An 18,546-nucleotide genomic window follows, 5' to 3' on the forward strand; every position below is an offset into this window, starting at 1 on the left:
ATGGCATCCTCTTGGGTAAAATATTCCGGAGGTAAAATAGTCCCCCATTCAGATCTCAGGGTGGGGACTACTAAAGAGGACATTGTTATTAGGAGATAGAAAACTGGCATTCTACGGATTGTAGCATGCAATGTCAGATCCCTTAATCGGGCACGTAAGTTAGAAAATTTAAAAAGGGAAATGGACAGGTTAAAGTTGGATATAGTGGGGATTAGCAAAGTTCAGTGGCAGGAGGAACAAGACATTTGGTCAGGTGATTACAGGGTTATAAATACAAAATCAAATAGGGATAATGCAGAAGTAGGTTTAATAATGAATAAAAAAATAGGAGCACGGGTAAGCAACTACAAACAGCATAGTGATGCCTTATTGTGGCCAAGATAGACATGAAGCCCATGCCTACTACAGTAGTACAAGTTTATATGCCAACTAGCTCTGCAGATGACGAAGAAATTGAAGAAATGTATGATGAGATAAAAGAAATTATTCAGATAGTGCTAGGAGACGAAAATTTAATAGTCATGGGTGACTGGAATTCGATAGTAGGAAAAGGAAGAGAAGGAAACGTAGTAGGTGAATATGGACTGGGGGTAAGAAATGAAAGAGGAAGCCACCGGGTAGAATTTTGCACAGAGCATAACTTAATCATAGCTAACACTCGGTTCAAGAATCATAAAAGAAGATTGTATACATGGAAGAAGCCTGGGGATACTGACAGGTTTCAGATAGATTATATAATGGTAAGACAGAGATTTAGAAACCAGGTTTTAAATTTAAGACATGTCCAGGGGCAGATGTGGACTCTGACCACAATCTATTGGTTATGAACCAAGAAACTGCAAAAAGGTGGCAATTGAAGGAGATGGGACCTGGATAAACTGACTAAACCAGAGGTTTTACAGAGTTTCATGGAGAGCATAAGGGAACAACTGACAAGAATGGGAGAAAGAAATACAGTAGAAGAAGAATGGGTAGCTTTGAGGGATGAAGTAGTGAAGGCGGCACAGGATCAAGTAGGTAAAAAGATGAGGGCTAGTTGAAATCCTTGGGTAACAGAAGAAATATTGAATTCAACTGATGAAAGGAGAAAATATAAAAATGCACTAAATCAAGCAGGCAAAAAGGAATACAAATGTCTCAAAACTGAGATCGACAGGAAGTGCAAAATGGCTAAGCAGGGATGGCTAGAGGACAAACGTAAGGATGTAGAGGCTTACCTCACTAGGGGTAGGATAGATACTGCCTACAGGAAAATTAAAGAGACCTTTGGAGAAAAGAGAACCACTTGCATGAATATCAAGAGCTCAGATGGAAACCCAGTTCTAAGCAAAGAAGGGAAAGCAGAAAGGTGGAAGGAGTATATAGAGGGTCTATACAAGCGTGATGTAATTGAGGGCAATATTATGGAAATGGAAGAGGATGTAGATGAAGATGAAATGGGAGATACGATACTGCGTGAAGAATTTGACAGAACACTGAAAGACCTGAGTCGAAACAAGGCCCCGGGAGTAGACAACATTCCATTAGAACTACTGACGGTCTTGGGAGCGCCAGCCCTGAGAAAACTCTACCATCTGGTGAGCTAAATGTATGAGATAGGCGAAATATCCTCAGACTTCAAGAAGAATATAGTAATTCCAATCCCAAAGAAAGCAGGTGTTGACAGATGTGAAAATTACCAAACTATCAGTTTAATAAGTCACGGATGCAAAATACTAATGTGAATTCTTTACAGACGAATAGAAAAACTGGTAGACGCTGACCTCGGGGAAGATTAGTTTGGATTCTGTAGAAATGTTGGAACATGTGAGGCAATACTGACCTTACAACGTATCTTAGAAGCTAGATTAAGAAAAGGCAAACCTACATTTCTAGCATTTGTAGACCTAGAGAAAGCTTTTGAGAATGTTGACTGGAATACTCTCTTTCAAATTCAGATGGTGGCAGGGGTCAAATACAGGGAGCAAAAGGCTACTTACAATTTGTACAGAAACCAGATGGCAGTTATAAGAGTCAAGGGACATGAAAGGGAAGCAGTGGTTGGGAAAGAAGTGAGACAGGGTTGTAGCCTCTCCCCAATGTTATTCAATCTGTATATTGAGCAAGCAGTAAAGAAAACAAAAGAAAAATTCGGAGTAGGTGTTCAAATCCATGGAGAAGAAATAAAAACTTTGAGGTTCACCGTTGACATTGTAATTCTGTCAGAGACAGCAAAGGACTTGGAAGAGGGTAAAAATTGTACAGGGAGACCAAGAGATGAATACACTAAGCAGATTCAAAAGGATGTAGGCTGCAGTACGTACTGGGAGATGAAGCACCTTGCACAGGATCGAGTAGCATGGAGAGCTGCATCAAACCAGTCTCAGGACTGAAGACCACAACAACAATAACAACAATTCAAATCATGAATGGCCAGGCTAGTAGTCCCCGTTCTTCTTCCCATCAAGAGATGGCAGTACTTTTACTACTCTGTTTTACCAGTTTGCTTCCTCCTTCACGTACTCTACTCCATGCTCTGCGCTCGCCGGTAGTACAGCACATCTTATGCATGTCCACTGTGGTGCTCAGGGTCACAGCACCAAGTGTAAGTGTCCTGGTATTCTGAGCATATTTCTTTACCCAGGCAGTTGTCTGTAGTAATGTGTGGTATTGGCATTGAATTAGGTTTTACAGCACCTAGCCTGACTGGTGGATTTAAATTTCTTATGGAATTATTTTTGTTTATGTGTATTACTGTATATAAAAATTATTATCTTCTGTCTCTTGCTATTTTCAGCACAACACATGAAAATGGGCATATTAGAGCACAAACCGGTTGTGTTCTAAATAAAAGAACCTCACAACTGCAGCAGTATTTTCAAACTCTGGCTTCTCCTTTCTGTTGTGCCATGTCTATGGGGTTGGGATATTACATTAGACTTGACAATGTTAATGGTAATTGGTGGCCAGATGCTCCTCCTGATACCACTACTTCCCCCTGTGACAGAATTTGTGTAACCCATCTGTGTCCACAGTAAACCTCATGGCCAAGGGTGAGAAAGTTTTCTAAATATTTGTGTAATATAGGTGCACATACAGGATGCAGGTGCCAGCCTGGTATTTACCTAATGGTATGTGAGAAACTGCTTAAAAACCACATCCAGGCTGGGTGGCTCCCATTATTAATCAGCCAGGGAGATTTGATCTGAGGCCAGTGCACCTCCCCATGTTCCAGAAGTAGGCATTTTAACAGACCTAGCTGTCTGAGTAGGTCTGATTTTGCTTTTGTAATTGTTAATTTGATTTAAGAAAATGACTGAGCTTGGCTATCAAGTGAATAGACTGAAGAAATTTCCATTTACGCTTTTGGATTAAAGAAGACCACTCACCGAAAGGCAGGAATGTTTAGTTGCAATAGGCACACAAAAAAGAAAGAAAGAAAAAGAAATTATGAGGAATGGCTTGGGGATGTAAATTCCTAAGTAACATTTGAATCTGTTTAGCAACTGGCTATTCATAAGTATTTAAACTTGTTACAGTGGCAAACTTTCACTCTACATTCAAAAGATATCAGTGAATTTCTGTCACATAATCTCATGGAAAATGGGGTTGTACACCTGTCCAGATTAGACAGCAGTGTGAATCTGCTTGTAATAACTCATTGTTATATGCAGAATGAACTGTGATGGCAAAGTGCCGTCACTAATAGTGTCATCTATCACAAATTAATAACTCAACTGGTAAACTGAACAGCAAATGCATCTTTTCCAAGTGACATCCCTAACATTTAGTTCCTCTTCATTTGAGAAATCATGGACCAGTCAGTAGATTGCTTTAGTACAATAACTACACTGAATGAAAAAAAAATCATAACCCCAAGGAGTTGTGCAACATAAATAAAATTTGGTACGCATGTTTCTACATCTGAAAGATAATGTCTATTCAAATTTCACATCAGTATGAGGATGCAGATCAGTCTTGCTTTGAATACACTCTGTAACGATCATGAATGTTAGTTACCTTTGAGATTGGACATGGTGGGTTGAAGATAGTCAAGAATGCCTTTATGGTAACAGAGACACTATTTAAAAAAAACTCACTGAGTTTGAAAAAGGTTGTGTGACAGGGCTATGAGAAGCTGGATGTTCCTTCTGTGATACGGCAGGAAGACTTGGCAGGAATATAGCCAATGTACATGACTGCTGGCAGTGGTAATCATTCTGTACAGCAAGTTAGGTTACAACAGTGGCATTTGAGTCAGCGTTAACCTGTCGGAAAACACCCACGGAATGCTGTTCGTGAAAGGCATCACAACAGTTCGAATCACCTGACTGATGTACAGATTTGCAGTCGGGGTACGTGGGATGAACACGAGAGTGCTCCTGCTGTCGTAAAAAATTGCACCAAAGACCAGAGGGCCACGGAGCACTACTGAGAGAGAAACCATTGTGTTCAGCACATGGCCCTGGTCCATTGTACTGCATCTGCAGGAACAATTTTAGCAGCAGTTGGCACCACAGTGGCACAATGAACTGTTACAGATTGATTATTACATGGGCAGCTCCAACCAGAAGCCATGTAGCATTCATTCCACTGACCACAAATCACTGTCATTGCAATTCAGTGTTGTGAAGTGAGAGCTTTTTGGAGGGCAAGGTAGAGGTCTGTTGTGTTTTCTGATGAAAGTTGGTTCTGCCTCGGTGCTAGTTATGGTTATGTGTTGATTAGGAGGAGGCCAGATGAGGACTTGCAACCAACCTGCCTGCGCACTAGACACACTGGATGTATGCTTGGATTTATGGTCTTTGGTGCAATTTTCAATGAGAGCAGGAGTACTCATGTGGCTCCACATGCACCCTGACTCCAAATCTGTACATCAGTTTGGTGATTTGACCTGTTGTGCTGCTATTCAGGAACAGCATTCCACGTTCACCCACATACCGCTGTTGTAAACCAACATGCTATGCAGAGTGTTAAACATTGACTTGGCCCTCTCCATCACCAGATCTGTCTCCAATCGAGAAAATATGAGACATCATCGGACAACAACTCCAAGATTTTCCACAACCTACATTAACCATCCCTGTATTGACTGAGCAAGTGCAACAGGCATGGAACACCACCCCACAAGCTGACATCCGCCACCTGTACAACACAATACATTCATGGTTCCATGCTTCTGATCAACATTCTGGTGGATGAACCAGCTATTAATGTACCAGCCTATCATATTTGCAGTGGCTTCTCTTACTCTTACATTAACCAGTGATCTTGCAGTGCTGATCATTTAAATATGTTACTTGGTGTTGCAAATTTTTTGTTCTGCCCGCATATAAGTTATACAAAAGTGGTACAGAACTATGAACAAAAATCTTGTTGGGGGAAGATGTCATACTTTTCGCTTCTGCATGAAGCATTGCCTTTGCATGAGTGAGTGAGTGAGTGTGTGTGTGTGCGTGTGTGTGTGTGTGTGTGTGTGTGTGTGTGTGTGTGTGTGAGAGAGAGAGAGAGAGAGAGAGAGAGAGAGAGAGAGAGAGAGAGAGAGAGAGTAGCATTTGCATGAGTGTGTATGTGGATGTTGTCTAATTTGATGGCCTTTCTAACTGAAAATTTACCTCTTTGACCATCTGGTTGTTATGCCTGCCTGTGCCTCAGCATCTCTACTACGCAGTGAGTAGAGATCTATCCTTTTCATAATATTGTCATTATTCCATCATGGCTTTTTCAAATGGGAAATGTTGAGATTTTCAAGGCAAAAGTAAACACACTTGTTTTTTCAAGGTTACTTCAAATTTAGAACTGATGTGTATGATCAAATCATAATATATTTTATTATTACCACTATTACAAGTTGGGCTACTAGACATCTCACTCCAAAGAGCAGGGTAAGATGGCAAAACCAATTTAATTTGTTACCATGCCAATTTTATTATATATTTTACTGTCTAGTAACACAAGATAAATGTTTGTATTGCAACTACCAACCATTCTGTGGTTGATATTTACTGTTTCACAGCGCAGTTGCTACATACATCTTCTTTATTTGTGCATGTTCTATGAAGTCACTTCGTCCAGCAAATGCACTAAATCCAGTCCATTTATAGTCAGTATTTTTCATAGAAGATTCTTTTACACACAACACAGTCACTGTCTTTAGCAGTCAGTTATACATTTCTTCCTCATCTGGTGGTTGAAGGACTCCTTTCTGGTGTCAGTCCTTTTCTGCTGAACTGTTTCAAAATTTATATGATTTCCTAGTCTGTCATCACTGATGCAGTTTCCTTCCCCCTTTTCTCTGGTATTTCTGAAATTGGTATTGGTGCAATCTTTTCAGATGAAATTGAGGCAACACTTGCATTAGATGTAATTTTTGCACTTACAGATTCATTAGGACCAATGGGTTTTGCGTTGCCACATCAACCAAGAACGTTAGTTCCATTATGATACTTCATCATAATTTCTAGGCATCATTTGCAAAATAATAAATGTACAAAAAATACTAAGAGTGTCCATCTTACCCCAAAGAAAATGTGGTGTCTTTCCCAGGAACTGAGGTGAGATGAAAGTTGAAATATGTGTCACAGTACATCAGCAAACAGGAAGTGTCTGGATGCACACATAGTTCAAGACTGGAGTGCATGATGAACAAATGGTAAATATTGGTAAAAATGTGTAGACACCACTATTATTGTTTTTAAATAGGCCTGCAATTATTTTGCATCATAAATTTAAATTCATATCACAGTTTTCTAGCTCCCGGATGAAAAATTAGTTACAGCTCCACCAACCATTTGCCCCTTGAGACTTGGACTCAAGGAAGCAGTGGACAGCTGCTGCATTATCTTGACATACTGAAGCAGCAAGAGCAAATAGGCATTATATCCCACTTATCATTTTCCCTCATTTCCCTCTGACATTTATTGGTTGATGTATAAAATTAGTTTCTGTTTCATAACTGGTACGTCAATAGGCATCGAAGGGGGATTCTGTGACACAGATTTTTTTATTCATTGCAGCACTCTCATGCATTTATACAAATGATCATATGTGATTCTACCAAACTGCAGGCTAAGACTAGTCTGTATATCTTGCTAAGTGTTATACTGTGTTCTTTACAGACACAACTTGCCGTGATATTGGCTCCAAATATGGTCATTTCTTTCTGCTTGATGGTGGTGTCTTATAAGGAATGCATGTCTTTGTGGAACAATTCCAGATTGAGCCCTTAAACCTTTCCCTACCACTTACTCCTAAGCATCATTATTAAACTGCAGGGAATGATCCATCAAATCAGTGGCTAATTCTGTGGCTGCCCTCTCCTCCTTCATCATCACATTATAACTGTGGTTGGAGTATACTTCATCAGCATCTATCACTATTTCCCAGAAAAGGGGAACCACATTTCCCCCTGCAAAACTTAATCATCTTAGCAGCACACCTATACTCTGTGTATAACCAAGACCTGCAGTGACTTACTGTGAAAACATTGAGTTTTGTAGGTAGAGTGATTGTGGTAGACACTGAAAAAGGGGACACTTTATACAGTAGGTTTGCTTTTCTACACGTAGACCCAAATGCATCAGTCACAAATAAAACATGTCATTTTCAGTATAAGAGTGAAAAACAAGACAACATGAAATTCCCAAAAAATGTGAAAAAATATAATCTCCAGAAATTAACATCTTCTCTAATTAAACAGAGTGGCAACACCATTCAGCATGGAGAGACAGATTGTACAATTCTGCAACTTGCTGACAGGGCTGCTCAATGACATGTCAATCTGGCAATATAAGTTTGCCATTGCTATCTTGTGCCATTCAAATGTTGACTCATTTGTAAACTAGACTGAAGATACACATGTGAAACATTCAAGATGAATTAATCTCAAACATATATGAATGTAAAACTTCCTGGCAGATTAAAACTGTGTGCCCGACTGAGACTCGAACTCGGGACCTTTGCCTTTCGCGGGCAAGTGCTCTACCATCTGAGCTACCAAAGCACGACTCACGACCGGTACTCACAACTTTACTTCTGCCAGTACCTCGTCTCCTACCTTCCAAAGTAAAGTTGTGAGTACCGGTCGTGAGTTGTGCTTTGGTAGCTCAGATGGTAGAGCACTTGCCCGTGAAAGGCAAAGGTCCCGAGTTCGAGTCTCGGTCGCACACACAGTTTTAATCTGCCAGGAAGTTTCATATCAGCGCACACTCCGCTGCAGAGTGAAAATCTCATTCTGGATATATGAATGTGTTTATAGCAAAAAAAATAACCACTGAATTCACAATGAATGCTCCAGGGAATTGACTTGTAGGAATTTTAGATATTTGTTACAAATTAGACTTGTTAAATTTGGTTTTGAATGCATTTAGCTTAAACTTTAACTACAGCTCTAAAATGGAGAAGTTTTAGTCACATAATCATTTGGTCTGTTTTATTCACTTGGTGTTGGTATTACACAATGACAGTTTTTAAAAATATTTCTGAAATAACCCATATATCATGTCAGAGATTTTAATTTATTTAATTTTGAGAAGTGCTAACCAATGGTGTTTTGTGATTAGTTATTTTTTATTCATGTGCATCAGGGTTATTGCAATAGCTATGATGTTTTACTAGTTCAGATTTTTTATTTCCAGTGCCAGGCTAACATTACTGGTATATGAATGAAAATAATATTTTTGAGTATATACCCTTATTTCTGTAGTTGTCAGTCATTTCTGGACACTTGAATACATTCATTGATATCTGAATATATCTTTCAATCAATAAGTTAAAAAGATGACATCAGTCATCATATAAATACCAGAAACAGATGTATCTAGTAGATACTAATGAATCACATGTACCTATTAGCCAACAGAGTAGAGCCTACTCTACTCACAATTAATTTTGAGTGGTTAGCTACCACTAATTTCAGATACAGTAAGTTCTTCAGGATTGTACACCTGCAGACATGGTAGTACAAAAAAGGCAGTTTTATAAATTCAGAATTTTTTTGGGACCTTTGGTCACATCCCTAAAACACTATATCAAGGAATGACTCACAAAGTAAGGCATGAATGAGAGTGGAACTTTAATCACTAATAAGTATGAAAGAAATAATAGATTTACATTATGAAACTTGAAAAAAATGAAATCATAAGTAATAAGATAGGAAGAAAACACTATACTTTTGTGAGTGAACTGAATTAAATAATTTAACCATTTCTACAAAGAAAAACTCAGATTAATACTTTCATTAGCACTTATTTATGAGCCAGATCTTTCTTAAGTCTTTAAAACATTGTAAACCATTGCTCACTCGTCTGACTGTTCTCCACCCATTTCTTTTTTCTTTTCAATTTCCTGCTTCAGGTGAGCAACTTGTTGACGTAAAGTTTCTATTGCTTCATGTGCATTCTGTTCCCGTACATGTGCAGCATCTGTAAGTCTCCGGGATCTCTCTAATTCCTGCAGTGTACAAATCATGGAAAAAAGTGAGATAATTACAGAATTATTTTTAACAAACTTGCTAAAAAGATATGGTCTTCCAAATCAACAATCAGCACTTATAAGCATCTACTGCACCAACCTGCTTGAGTTTTGCTATGATCTCCCTATCTTCTTCCACCTGAGACATTGTTGCCGAATATTTTTTTCTAAGCATCTCCAGATCTGCTTCAAGCTTCTCACATTTTTCTGCAAGACTCTGCTCATTTGCATGAGTCTTGCTAAGCAAATCAAAAACATTAGTAAATGATTGTGCATATTTTTCGAGGTCATCTTTTCTTGCCAATTCAGTAACTGCCTGGAATAACATATCAGATCTTTTATAAACATTTCATTAGTATCCTATAAAGCAAATAAAATGTTAATATAAGTACAGAATTTGACATATGTTGTTCAGTGTTGAATATATGAAGGCATTGTGATTTAACTTCTGTGTGTCCTAAGAGTTTCAAACTAGCTTACAAGCTCACTGACAAATCATTTAAAAATGAGCTCAAAATTAGTTTCTTCTTGATTTTTGTTACAAAAATATCTCAGTACAAAATGAAATAGTTGACATTTTAAATAAATAATGTGACCATCTGTCAAAGACTGAATAAACTACCTTATGCACGGCGGACTGCTGTGAGATGTGCAGGAAGAGATAATGAGGTTCTGGAAGTTTCCAACGGTGATGCGGAGCCATGCTGTCTCTAGCACTGTGGAAAGCCATGCTAGCTTTCTCAGTTGAGGATTCATGGGATGAAAACCCCAGTCATGGAGAGCTCACAAATTCTCCATTAGAATGTAGTTCGGTGGCCAGGGGACCACGGTAGACTTATCCTGGTGCTCGTACACTGTAAACTGTGTGACACATTGGATTGCTCTTTTGCTAGATACCTTTGTGCTGAGGGAAAACAAACTGGATGTAATGGCAGCATGTCATTCTCAATGGAGAGAAGTCTTCCGAAGTGAGAGTGATTTCAGGGGTGCTGCAGGGGAGTGTCGTAGGACCATTGCTATTCACAATATACATAAATGGCTTTGTGGCAGACATCGGAAGTTCACTGAGGCTTTTTGCAGATGATGCTGTGGTGTATCGAGAAGTTGTAACAATGGAAAATTGTACTGAAATGCAGGACGATTTGCAGCGAATTGATGCATGGTGCAGGGAATGGCAATTGAATCTGAATGTAGACAAGTGTAATGTGCTGCAAATACATAGAAAGAAAGATCCCTTATCATTTAGCTACAATATAGCAGGTCAGCAACTGGAAGCAGTTAATTCCATAAATTATCTGGGAGTACACATTAGGAGTGATTTAAAATGGAAAGATCATATAAAGTTGATCGTCGGTAAAGCAGATGCCAGACTGAGATTCATTGGAAGAATCCTAAGGAAATGCAATCCGAAAACAAAGGAAGTAGGTTACAGTACACTTGTTTGCCCACTGCTTGAATACTGCTCACCGGTGTGGGATTCATACCAGATAGGGTTGTTAGAAGAGATAGAGAAGGTCCAACGGAGAGCAGCGCGTTTCGTTACAGGATCATTTAGTAATCGTGAAAGTGTTACGGAGATGGTAGATAAACTCCAGTGGAAGACTCTGCAGGAAAGACGCTCAGTAGCTCGGTACGGGCTTTTGTTGAAGTTTCGAGAACATACCTTCACTGAGGAGTCAAGCAGTATATTGCTCCCTCCTACGTATATCTCGCAAAGAGACCATGAGGATAAAATCAGAGAGATTAGAGCCCACACAGAGGCAAACCGACAATCCTTCTTTCTGTGAACAATACGAGACAGGAATAGAAGGTACCCTCCGCCACACAACATCAGATGGATTGCGGAGTATGGATGTAGATGTAGATGGTCCCCAAGGATAGGTGCATACTTGTGTTGATCCATTGTACCTTCCAGAATAACAAGATCACCCAGGGGATTCCCTCCAGCTTGGACCCTTCAGATGATCGTAACAGGGTGTTTGCTTCCAGAAATTTCCCTCTGTACACACCAACAGCCATCTGTCTAATAGAGCATTAAACATGATTCACCTGTGAAGATCTCCCCCCACCACTCGGTGGATGTCCAATGGTGGTACTGGCATACAAGATGCAGCCTTCATCACCAGTAAATAGCAGTTAGCACTGGTGCATAAACTAGAACCAACGTTTACTGAATGATCATTGAAGAGGCATTGTTGGCAGCCTCTTGGTTGATCTGAACAGTCAGTTGCTTAACAATTGCACATCTATTTGCCAATTTCATCTCTGCACCTATCCTTCACCTGTCATATATGACCTGTGATGCACCACAGTTGTCTCAGGGCCTGTTATGGATGGCCTCATTTTGCTATGCATCGTATATCTTTACCTAGGTGGCATGTGAACAATTTACAGACAGTCATTTCAGAAATGCTTCCACCCTTGGCCTGAAAGCCAATGATCAAGCCTGTTTGGATGATAGATCAATCGCCCCACTTCCACATTATGAGAATGAGTGTACTGTTTTCCGCATCCCCTGATACAATTTGTATAGCCTCCATTCCTAGTGCTGCCAACTCTGTCTATGGGTGGTTATTGCACATTGACATCAAATATAGGTGGCGGTTTAGATTAGATTAGATTAGATTAGATTAATACTAGTTCCATGGATCATGAATACGATATTTCGTAATGATGTGGAATGAGTCAAATTTTCCAAACATGACATAATTAAGTTAATTTAACAACATAATTAAGTTAATATAACAACTTTTTTATTTATTTTATTTTATTTTTTTATTTTTTTATTTATAATTTTTTTTCTTTTTTTTCTTAATTTATATCTAAAAATTCCTCTGGAGTAATTTCTTCTTAAATACTTGTTGGTTATCTGTCAGATTTTTGATACTATTTGGTAAGTGACCAAAGACTTTAGTGGCAGTATAATTCACCCCTTTCAGTGCCAAAGTTAGATTTAATCTTGAATAGTGAAGATCATCCTTTCTCCTAGTATTGTAGTTACGCACACTGCTATTACTTTTGAATTAGGTTTGGTTGTTAATAACAAATTTCATAAGAGAGTATATATACTGAGAAGCTACTGTGAATATCCCTAGATCCTTAAATAAATATCTGCAGGATGATCTTGGATGGACTCCAACTATTATTCTGATTACACGCTTTTGTGCAATAAATACTTTATTCCTCAGTGATGGATTGCCCCAAAATATGATGCCATATGCAAGCAATGAGTGAAAATAGTCGTAGTAAGCTAATTTACTAAGATGTTTATCACCAAAATTTGCAATGACCCTTATTGCACAAGTAGCTGAACTCAAATGTTTCAGCACATCATCAATGTGTTTCTTCCAATTTAATCTCTCATCAATGGACACACCTAAAAATTTTGAATATTCTACCTTAGCTATGTGCTTCTGATTAAGGTCTATATTGATTAATGGTGTCATACCATTTACTGTATGGAACAGTATGTACTGTGTCTTATCAAAATTCAGTGAGAGTCCATTGACAAGGAACCACTTAGTAATTTTCTGAAAGACCTTATTGACAGTTTCATCTGTTAATTCTTGTTTGTCAGGTGTGATTACTATACTTGTATCATCAGCAAAGAGAACTAACTTTGCCTCTTCATGAATATAGAATGGCAAGTCATTAATATATATTAAGAACAACAAATGACCCAAGACCAACCCTTGTGGAACTCCATTCTTGATAGTTCCCCAGTTTGAGGAATGTGCTGATTAACATTAATGTGACTGGACCATACATAAGCAATACAGGGGCACTGTCAATGTTTCATGGGCACAATAGAGGTGAAAAACAGACCAATTTATTTTATTTTATATACATTGGATGTATCATGACTACTAACAAAAACAAACAAAATATATGATAATAGAAGCCAAAACATTTTATTAAACATGTGCCCCAAAATGAGAAGTTCTGCAATAATTGCAAATTGTGGTTGCATGCTTCTGCTGACTTCAATACAAAATATTGTCTTAGATGGTACAAATGTATTTGAAATATAAGATTTTGGCTCATGTCTCCATGTAACTGAGTTCAAATTTTACCAATAGAATTTAGCTGGGAAGTGTGTTACATGCTCAATGGGGCAGCAACACATTTTGTTTCTGGTGTGATACTCCAGTTAAAATTACTTTGTGATTGACATCTGAGCAAGGTGAGTGGTAGGGGCTGGCCACCAGCTGACCATAGTTTATTCTCAAGCACCATGTCGTCACTCTGTTGACTGTTTTGCAGGAACATGCAGCATCTTGTGAAGTGTGGCCGCCCGCACACCAGCAACACTGCCCCACCACTGCAGTCTTGTCAGTCACAAAGGAATTTTAATCAGAGTATAGATGAAATTTAATTCAGCAGTATGATCCAAAATGGATAAATGGAGCAGGATCTGTACCTTGGTCTCCTAGAGCACCTGACCTCAGAACTCTTTTTTTTTTTTTTTATCTATCTGGGGTCATCTTAAAAGTGAAGTGTACTGTACTCCTGTTGAGGCAGTTGAGGAACTAGACCAGTGAATTATACAGTCTTGACAAGATTTGTGAAATGATCTGGGAGTGTCTGAATTCATAACTCACTGTAAATACAAATGCAGTATTGCATCCAAGTAAGGGGATGACATGCACAGCAGCCCCTTTAACAGGTCTGGGTCTACAGTAAATTATAGCAACTCAGGCACTGAAGTACTACTACTGTACTGTATATGGATGAAATTAGAGCCCGCATAGATGGGGCTTAATCAGATAATTTAAGTTTTGGATACATTTGGGTACTAACAAGCACAGTGTTTCAGACTAAAGTCAGTAGTGGCACATAACCAAATATTCATGATTATCTTACAAACTGCTCTTTGTGAACCCTTGTTTACTGGAACATTTTTGTTTCTATTATTGTATACTTTTACCCATGACAGTTTTCACTACCAATTATAGTACAACCTGTGTATGTCACTGACACATTGTGCATTCATGAAGCTAAGATGTGGACCGAGTCAAAACATAGAAATAATTACTTGGTAAAGAAACATAAAATACATTATTTCGAACATTTGAAAGACTGCCATGGCATGGCACTGCAACTGATTTACTAGAAACAGGTTCAAAGAATTTATTTATTTATCATATGATGACAGAGAACTGTAGGCAATTATTTCCAACAAATATATACATTTCTATATGGACACACACAATATCAACTTTGTAATTTGTTCATAGCTCTAAGTCCGGGTTGTAAATCCAGTCAGAACAATCTGCAGACAAAATGTGAAGGTCCTACATCGTCCCTTTGAATGCTCTGAGGGAAAATTTAAATGTTATGCGAATGTACTGTAAGCTGCTGTACACCATAGTCATGTTTAGGGAAGGACTTCCATCCATATTGGTGCAGCAATGTTCTCCATCTACCTCCATTAGTTCTGATCCAATTCAATATGCACCATTGTCACTGGGGTAGGTGAAAAATTGCTGGTTACTCCAAGGGATATTTGATTAGTTGGTGATGCATCATGGAAGGCTGCTACTGCCATTGACTGTTCCAGGTTTCTTGCAAGTTGAAGTTACTGTTCCTCAGGCCTACTGCAGCATGCCAAGACAGTTTTCTTGAAATCAATTGCTGTGGTTCTGATAATGATATTCCTGAATGAATTGGCAATTCTAAGTTTTATCTATTCTTGCTTACATGTTCCACAATCATTAAGGTCTTGTTATATATGGTGGTGGTATATAACTAGTTACAAGAAGGCAGTGTGTGTTTGTGGGACTGAAGCACATTGCGATGAGGCACATTGCTTGATACTACTATGTATCAATTATTTTATTTTAGTGTTGCCACCGCTGTGTGGAACAGCAGTATTCTGCGACTGAGTATGAAAGAGCTGAAGTGGCACACCAGATAGTTACTGTTAACTTTTCTTCATTTAAGATCATCCCTTTTGTAACAACCAGCACTTAGTAAACATGCAAACAAGGCAGAAACAGTATCTTGACATTTGTAAATAGTGGTCTACAGGATCACTGAATTTAGCTTTCTTCATCTTTATTACAATCTTTTTGTGTATTCTGTATGTTTCTTCCTTTCTTTTTTTCTATTTAGATTACTAAGGTGCATCACCCACTACAAGTCTTCCTGAATATGTATGCCTAAAAACTTCATATTGCTCACATTTTAGACATTTTTTTCAGTCAATGTGGAAACAGTTTTCGCAGGATGAAGATTTTTTGTGGAATGGAAGTTAGCAACTACACATTATCATAATTTATGATGAGTTTGTTAGCTCTGAACAGTTGTGTTGACCTTTCCATTACTTTCCTCCATGTGTGATGTAATGACAGAATATTTGTATCATCTACAAAGAGTGCTGTAGTTTCATCGGTTATTATTTCTGCCAAATTATTTACATAGAGCAGAAATGAGGTTGGTCAAATGACTGGTATCATATGTGATTTTTTGCACATTATTGCAAAAATTGTGAATGATGTGTGCTTCTCTGTATTCATGCTTTATTACTATAATCAGATGGCAACAGTTAAGGTTTGAATAACTGGCTTCATATGTGATTTCTTGCACATTATTGCAAAAATTAGAAATGCTGTGCACTGCTCTGTCTTCATTCTTTACTACTATAATCAGATGGCAACAGTTAAGGTTTGATTGAATCCATATTTTATACTGCCCTCTGAGTCCATAATTACTCAACTTTACACGAGCATGTCATGATAAATTGCATCAAAAGCCTCATTAAGATATCATGAACACATTGCTTATCATCCAGTGTTGCGTTTCCATTTATAGCTAAATTTTCTTTGTTGACTTTCCATTTCTTACCCCATGGTGTGAATCGTTTCTCAGCATCTCTTGGTAAGACTGTTAGTCTAGTTGCTAGAACCTGAGAAAGCTGATACTGACCAACAATCAGTGATTTCACAGTTGGCACTCTTCTTGTGAAATTGTGTCATTCTTTTAGTTTTCAAACCATTTAGAAATACATTCCCAAATGATAAGTTTAAAATCTCTGCTTGTGGCTCTACAATAAATATTGCAATTTTTGACAATAATATATGATGTTTCATCAGCAACCACTGAAAATTTATTAGTAATCCCTTTATAATTTTAGACAGTTTCTCAGGTGTTCCAGACATATGAACCACATCATTACGTGACTTTTTGGGGCAGACTTTATTCTCTGACAATCTGGCCACTTATCTTTACATATAATAAACACTGCAATCCGTTTATATAACTGATAAAAGAAATGTTTACAAACTGTAGAAATAACTGTGTAGGACAAACTATAAATGGTGAATGCCACTAAATTACTTGTGCTGTGGAAAAAAGATACATTAAAATGGGATGAATGTGTGAACTATACAAACAATAAATTAAGTATATGAAATACTGACTCCATCTTGGCTATTTAATGCTCCTTAGATACTTAATCAAGCACAACAAGTTTTAAGCATCATGCCCATTTCTGAGGACATTTGTTGGAATAGAAGGATGTATGTAATGCGATGGTCGGAGCCAGTCCCAGTACTATATTACAGTTTTTTTAGCACTAAAGATTATAAACAACATGGTGACAACAATGTGATATCATTGGTGATTTTTCAATCTACCAATGAGTCTGTTACCACCATCACCACCAGATTTTTGCTTTCACAATGGTTGGCTTCTCCAACTCACAACCAAACAGCCACCTTCCATTCTAACTTACACCTCTGGCTAAGCCACAGATCAATTTGTCACCACACCTTCGGTTTTTTCTTTCATGTTCATTGGTGTCAACATGTCACAAACAAGTCACTTTCCAACATAATTCTGACCTTGGACTAAACTACAGACTAGTCTGCCACCAAAACCAGGTTTCTGCCCTCATATTCGTTGACTTTACCTACAATGAAATTGACATGGTTGCTGCTTGTTTCTCTTCTCTCAGCCAATCACAGCAAAGATATATGACCTCAACAACCGATCACAGCACAGGGCACATGGCCAAGATTGTGGTTAGGCTGGGACCCAATAGCTCAACTTAACCTTAGAACCTTACTGTGGGGTTGTCTGTAACCCAGCCATTTTATTTTCTTAACTGTGCATGCACCACTTGCTTTTAGCAGACTGTGTATCTAATGAAGTACCAACATCAATCAAGGGTATTTTATATTTCGTTCTGCAGTTCTCTGTTTGGATCACATATGGGGCCATGATATTGTTTGCGCAACAGTATTTTATACATAGTACTCTGCTTTACTTTAAAATACATGTCATTTATAGTTATTAAGGTACTGATCACAGTATTCAGAACCATTATTGCCCCAGTAACTATTAATTTTATAACATTTTCGGCCATCAAAATGCCATAATCGAGCGGGAGCCTTTTGGTAGAAGAAATTACGAAAATATTGAATGATGCCGAAACTGACAATACAAACCATAGTGACTTAAGTGATTTTGAGGAAACTAGTGTTGATGCAAAAGATGAAGACACAATTGAAGAAGAATCAAAATAAAAATTAAAATACGTTTTTTACTTCATAGTTATGGGTCACATAATTCGTGTCATAAAAGTCTCATTGTACTGGGGTTAAACTGCTGTGAGTGAATCCAGTAATTCTGTAAATTGTTTTTCCAATTGTTTGTCCATTTATTTCTGTGTAAGGATTACCTGGTCTCCACCTCTGAATGGTGAATATGGCGACTGCTACAGCTTTTGCTTTGTTTTAATTGCAATCAAGCGATTTTGATCAAAGTACCCTACCGTACGATATTCATTGCCAGTTTTTTCAAAGGTTTCTTTTTCGCCTACTAGCATATCGCAAATAGACCATCTGTCCTAGTTAATACAATTGTTGACAGAGGCATTGTATCAACCACGAGATATTCGAGATATAGTTCCCCTCTAGATTGTATTACATGTTTGAAAGAGGCCGCGCTTTGAAAGCAGTTTATCAGTAATACGAAAGTGGCGTTACCTCAGGCCAGTTGTTAGCATTGCCAGCTTACCTTCCGTTCAGACCACGGAGTAGAAAGATTTATGGACTAATACTTAACTTTAGCCAATGGCACCTGGGAAGAGGG

At 38.2% G+C, this 18,546-nt stretch overlaps 1 protein-coding gene across 1 annotated transcript in view; it reads right to left on the reverse strand.

Annotated features, from left to right (window-relative positions):
- Positions 1-18,546, reverse strand: part of LOC124716692 (cilia- and flagella-associated protein 58-like) — a 145,668-nt gene that overhangs the window by 126,866 nt on the left and 256 nt on the right. The window contains exons 2-3 of the mRNA XM_047243232.1: positions 9,551-9,766; positions 9,281-9,429 (exon numbers count right to left, since the gene is read on the reverse strand). Of these exons, the coding sequence (XP_047099188.1) occupies positions 9,281-9,429; positions 9,551-9,766 (365 nt within the window). The remainder of the gene's footprint in view (positions 1-9,280; positions 9,430-9,550; positions 9,767-18,546) is intronic.

Source organism: Schistocerca piceifrons, chromosome 9 (assembly GCF_021461385.2).
Source record: "Schistocerca piceifrons isolate TAMUIC-IGC-003096 chromosome 9, iqSchPice1.1, whole genome shotgun sequence".
Classification (NCBI taxonomy): domain Eukaryota; kingdom Metazoa; phylum Arthropoda; class Insecta; order Orthoptera; family Acrididae; genus Schistocerca; species Schistocerca piceifrons.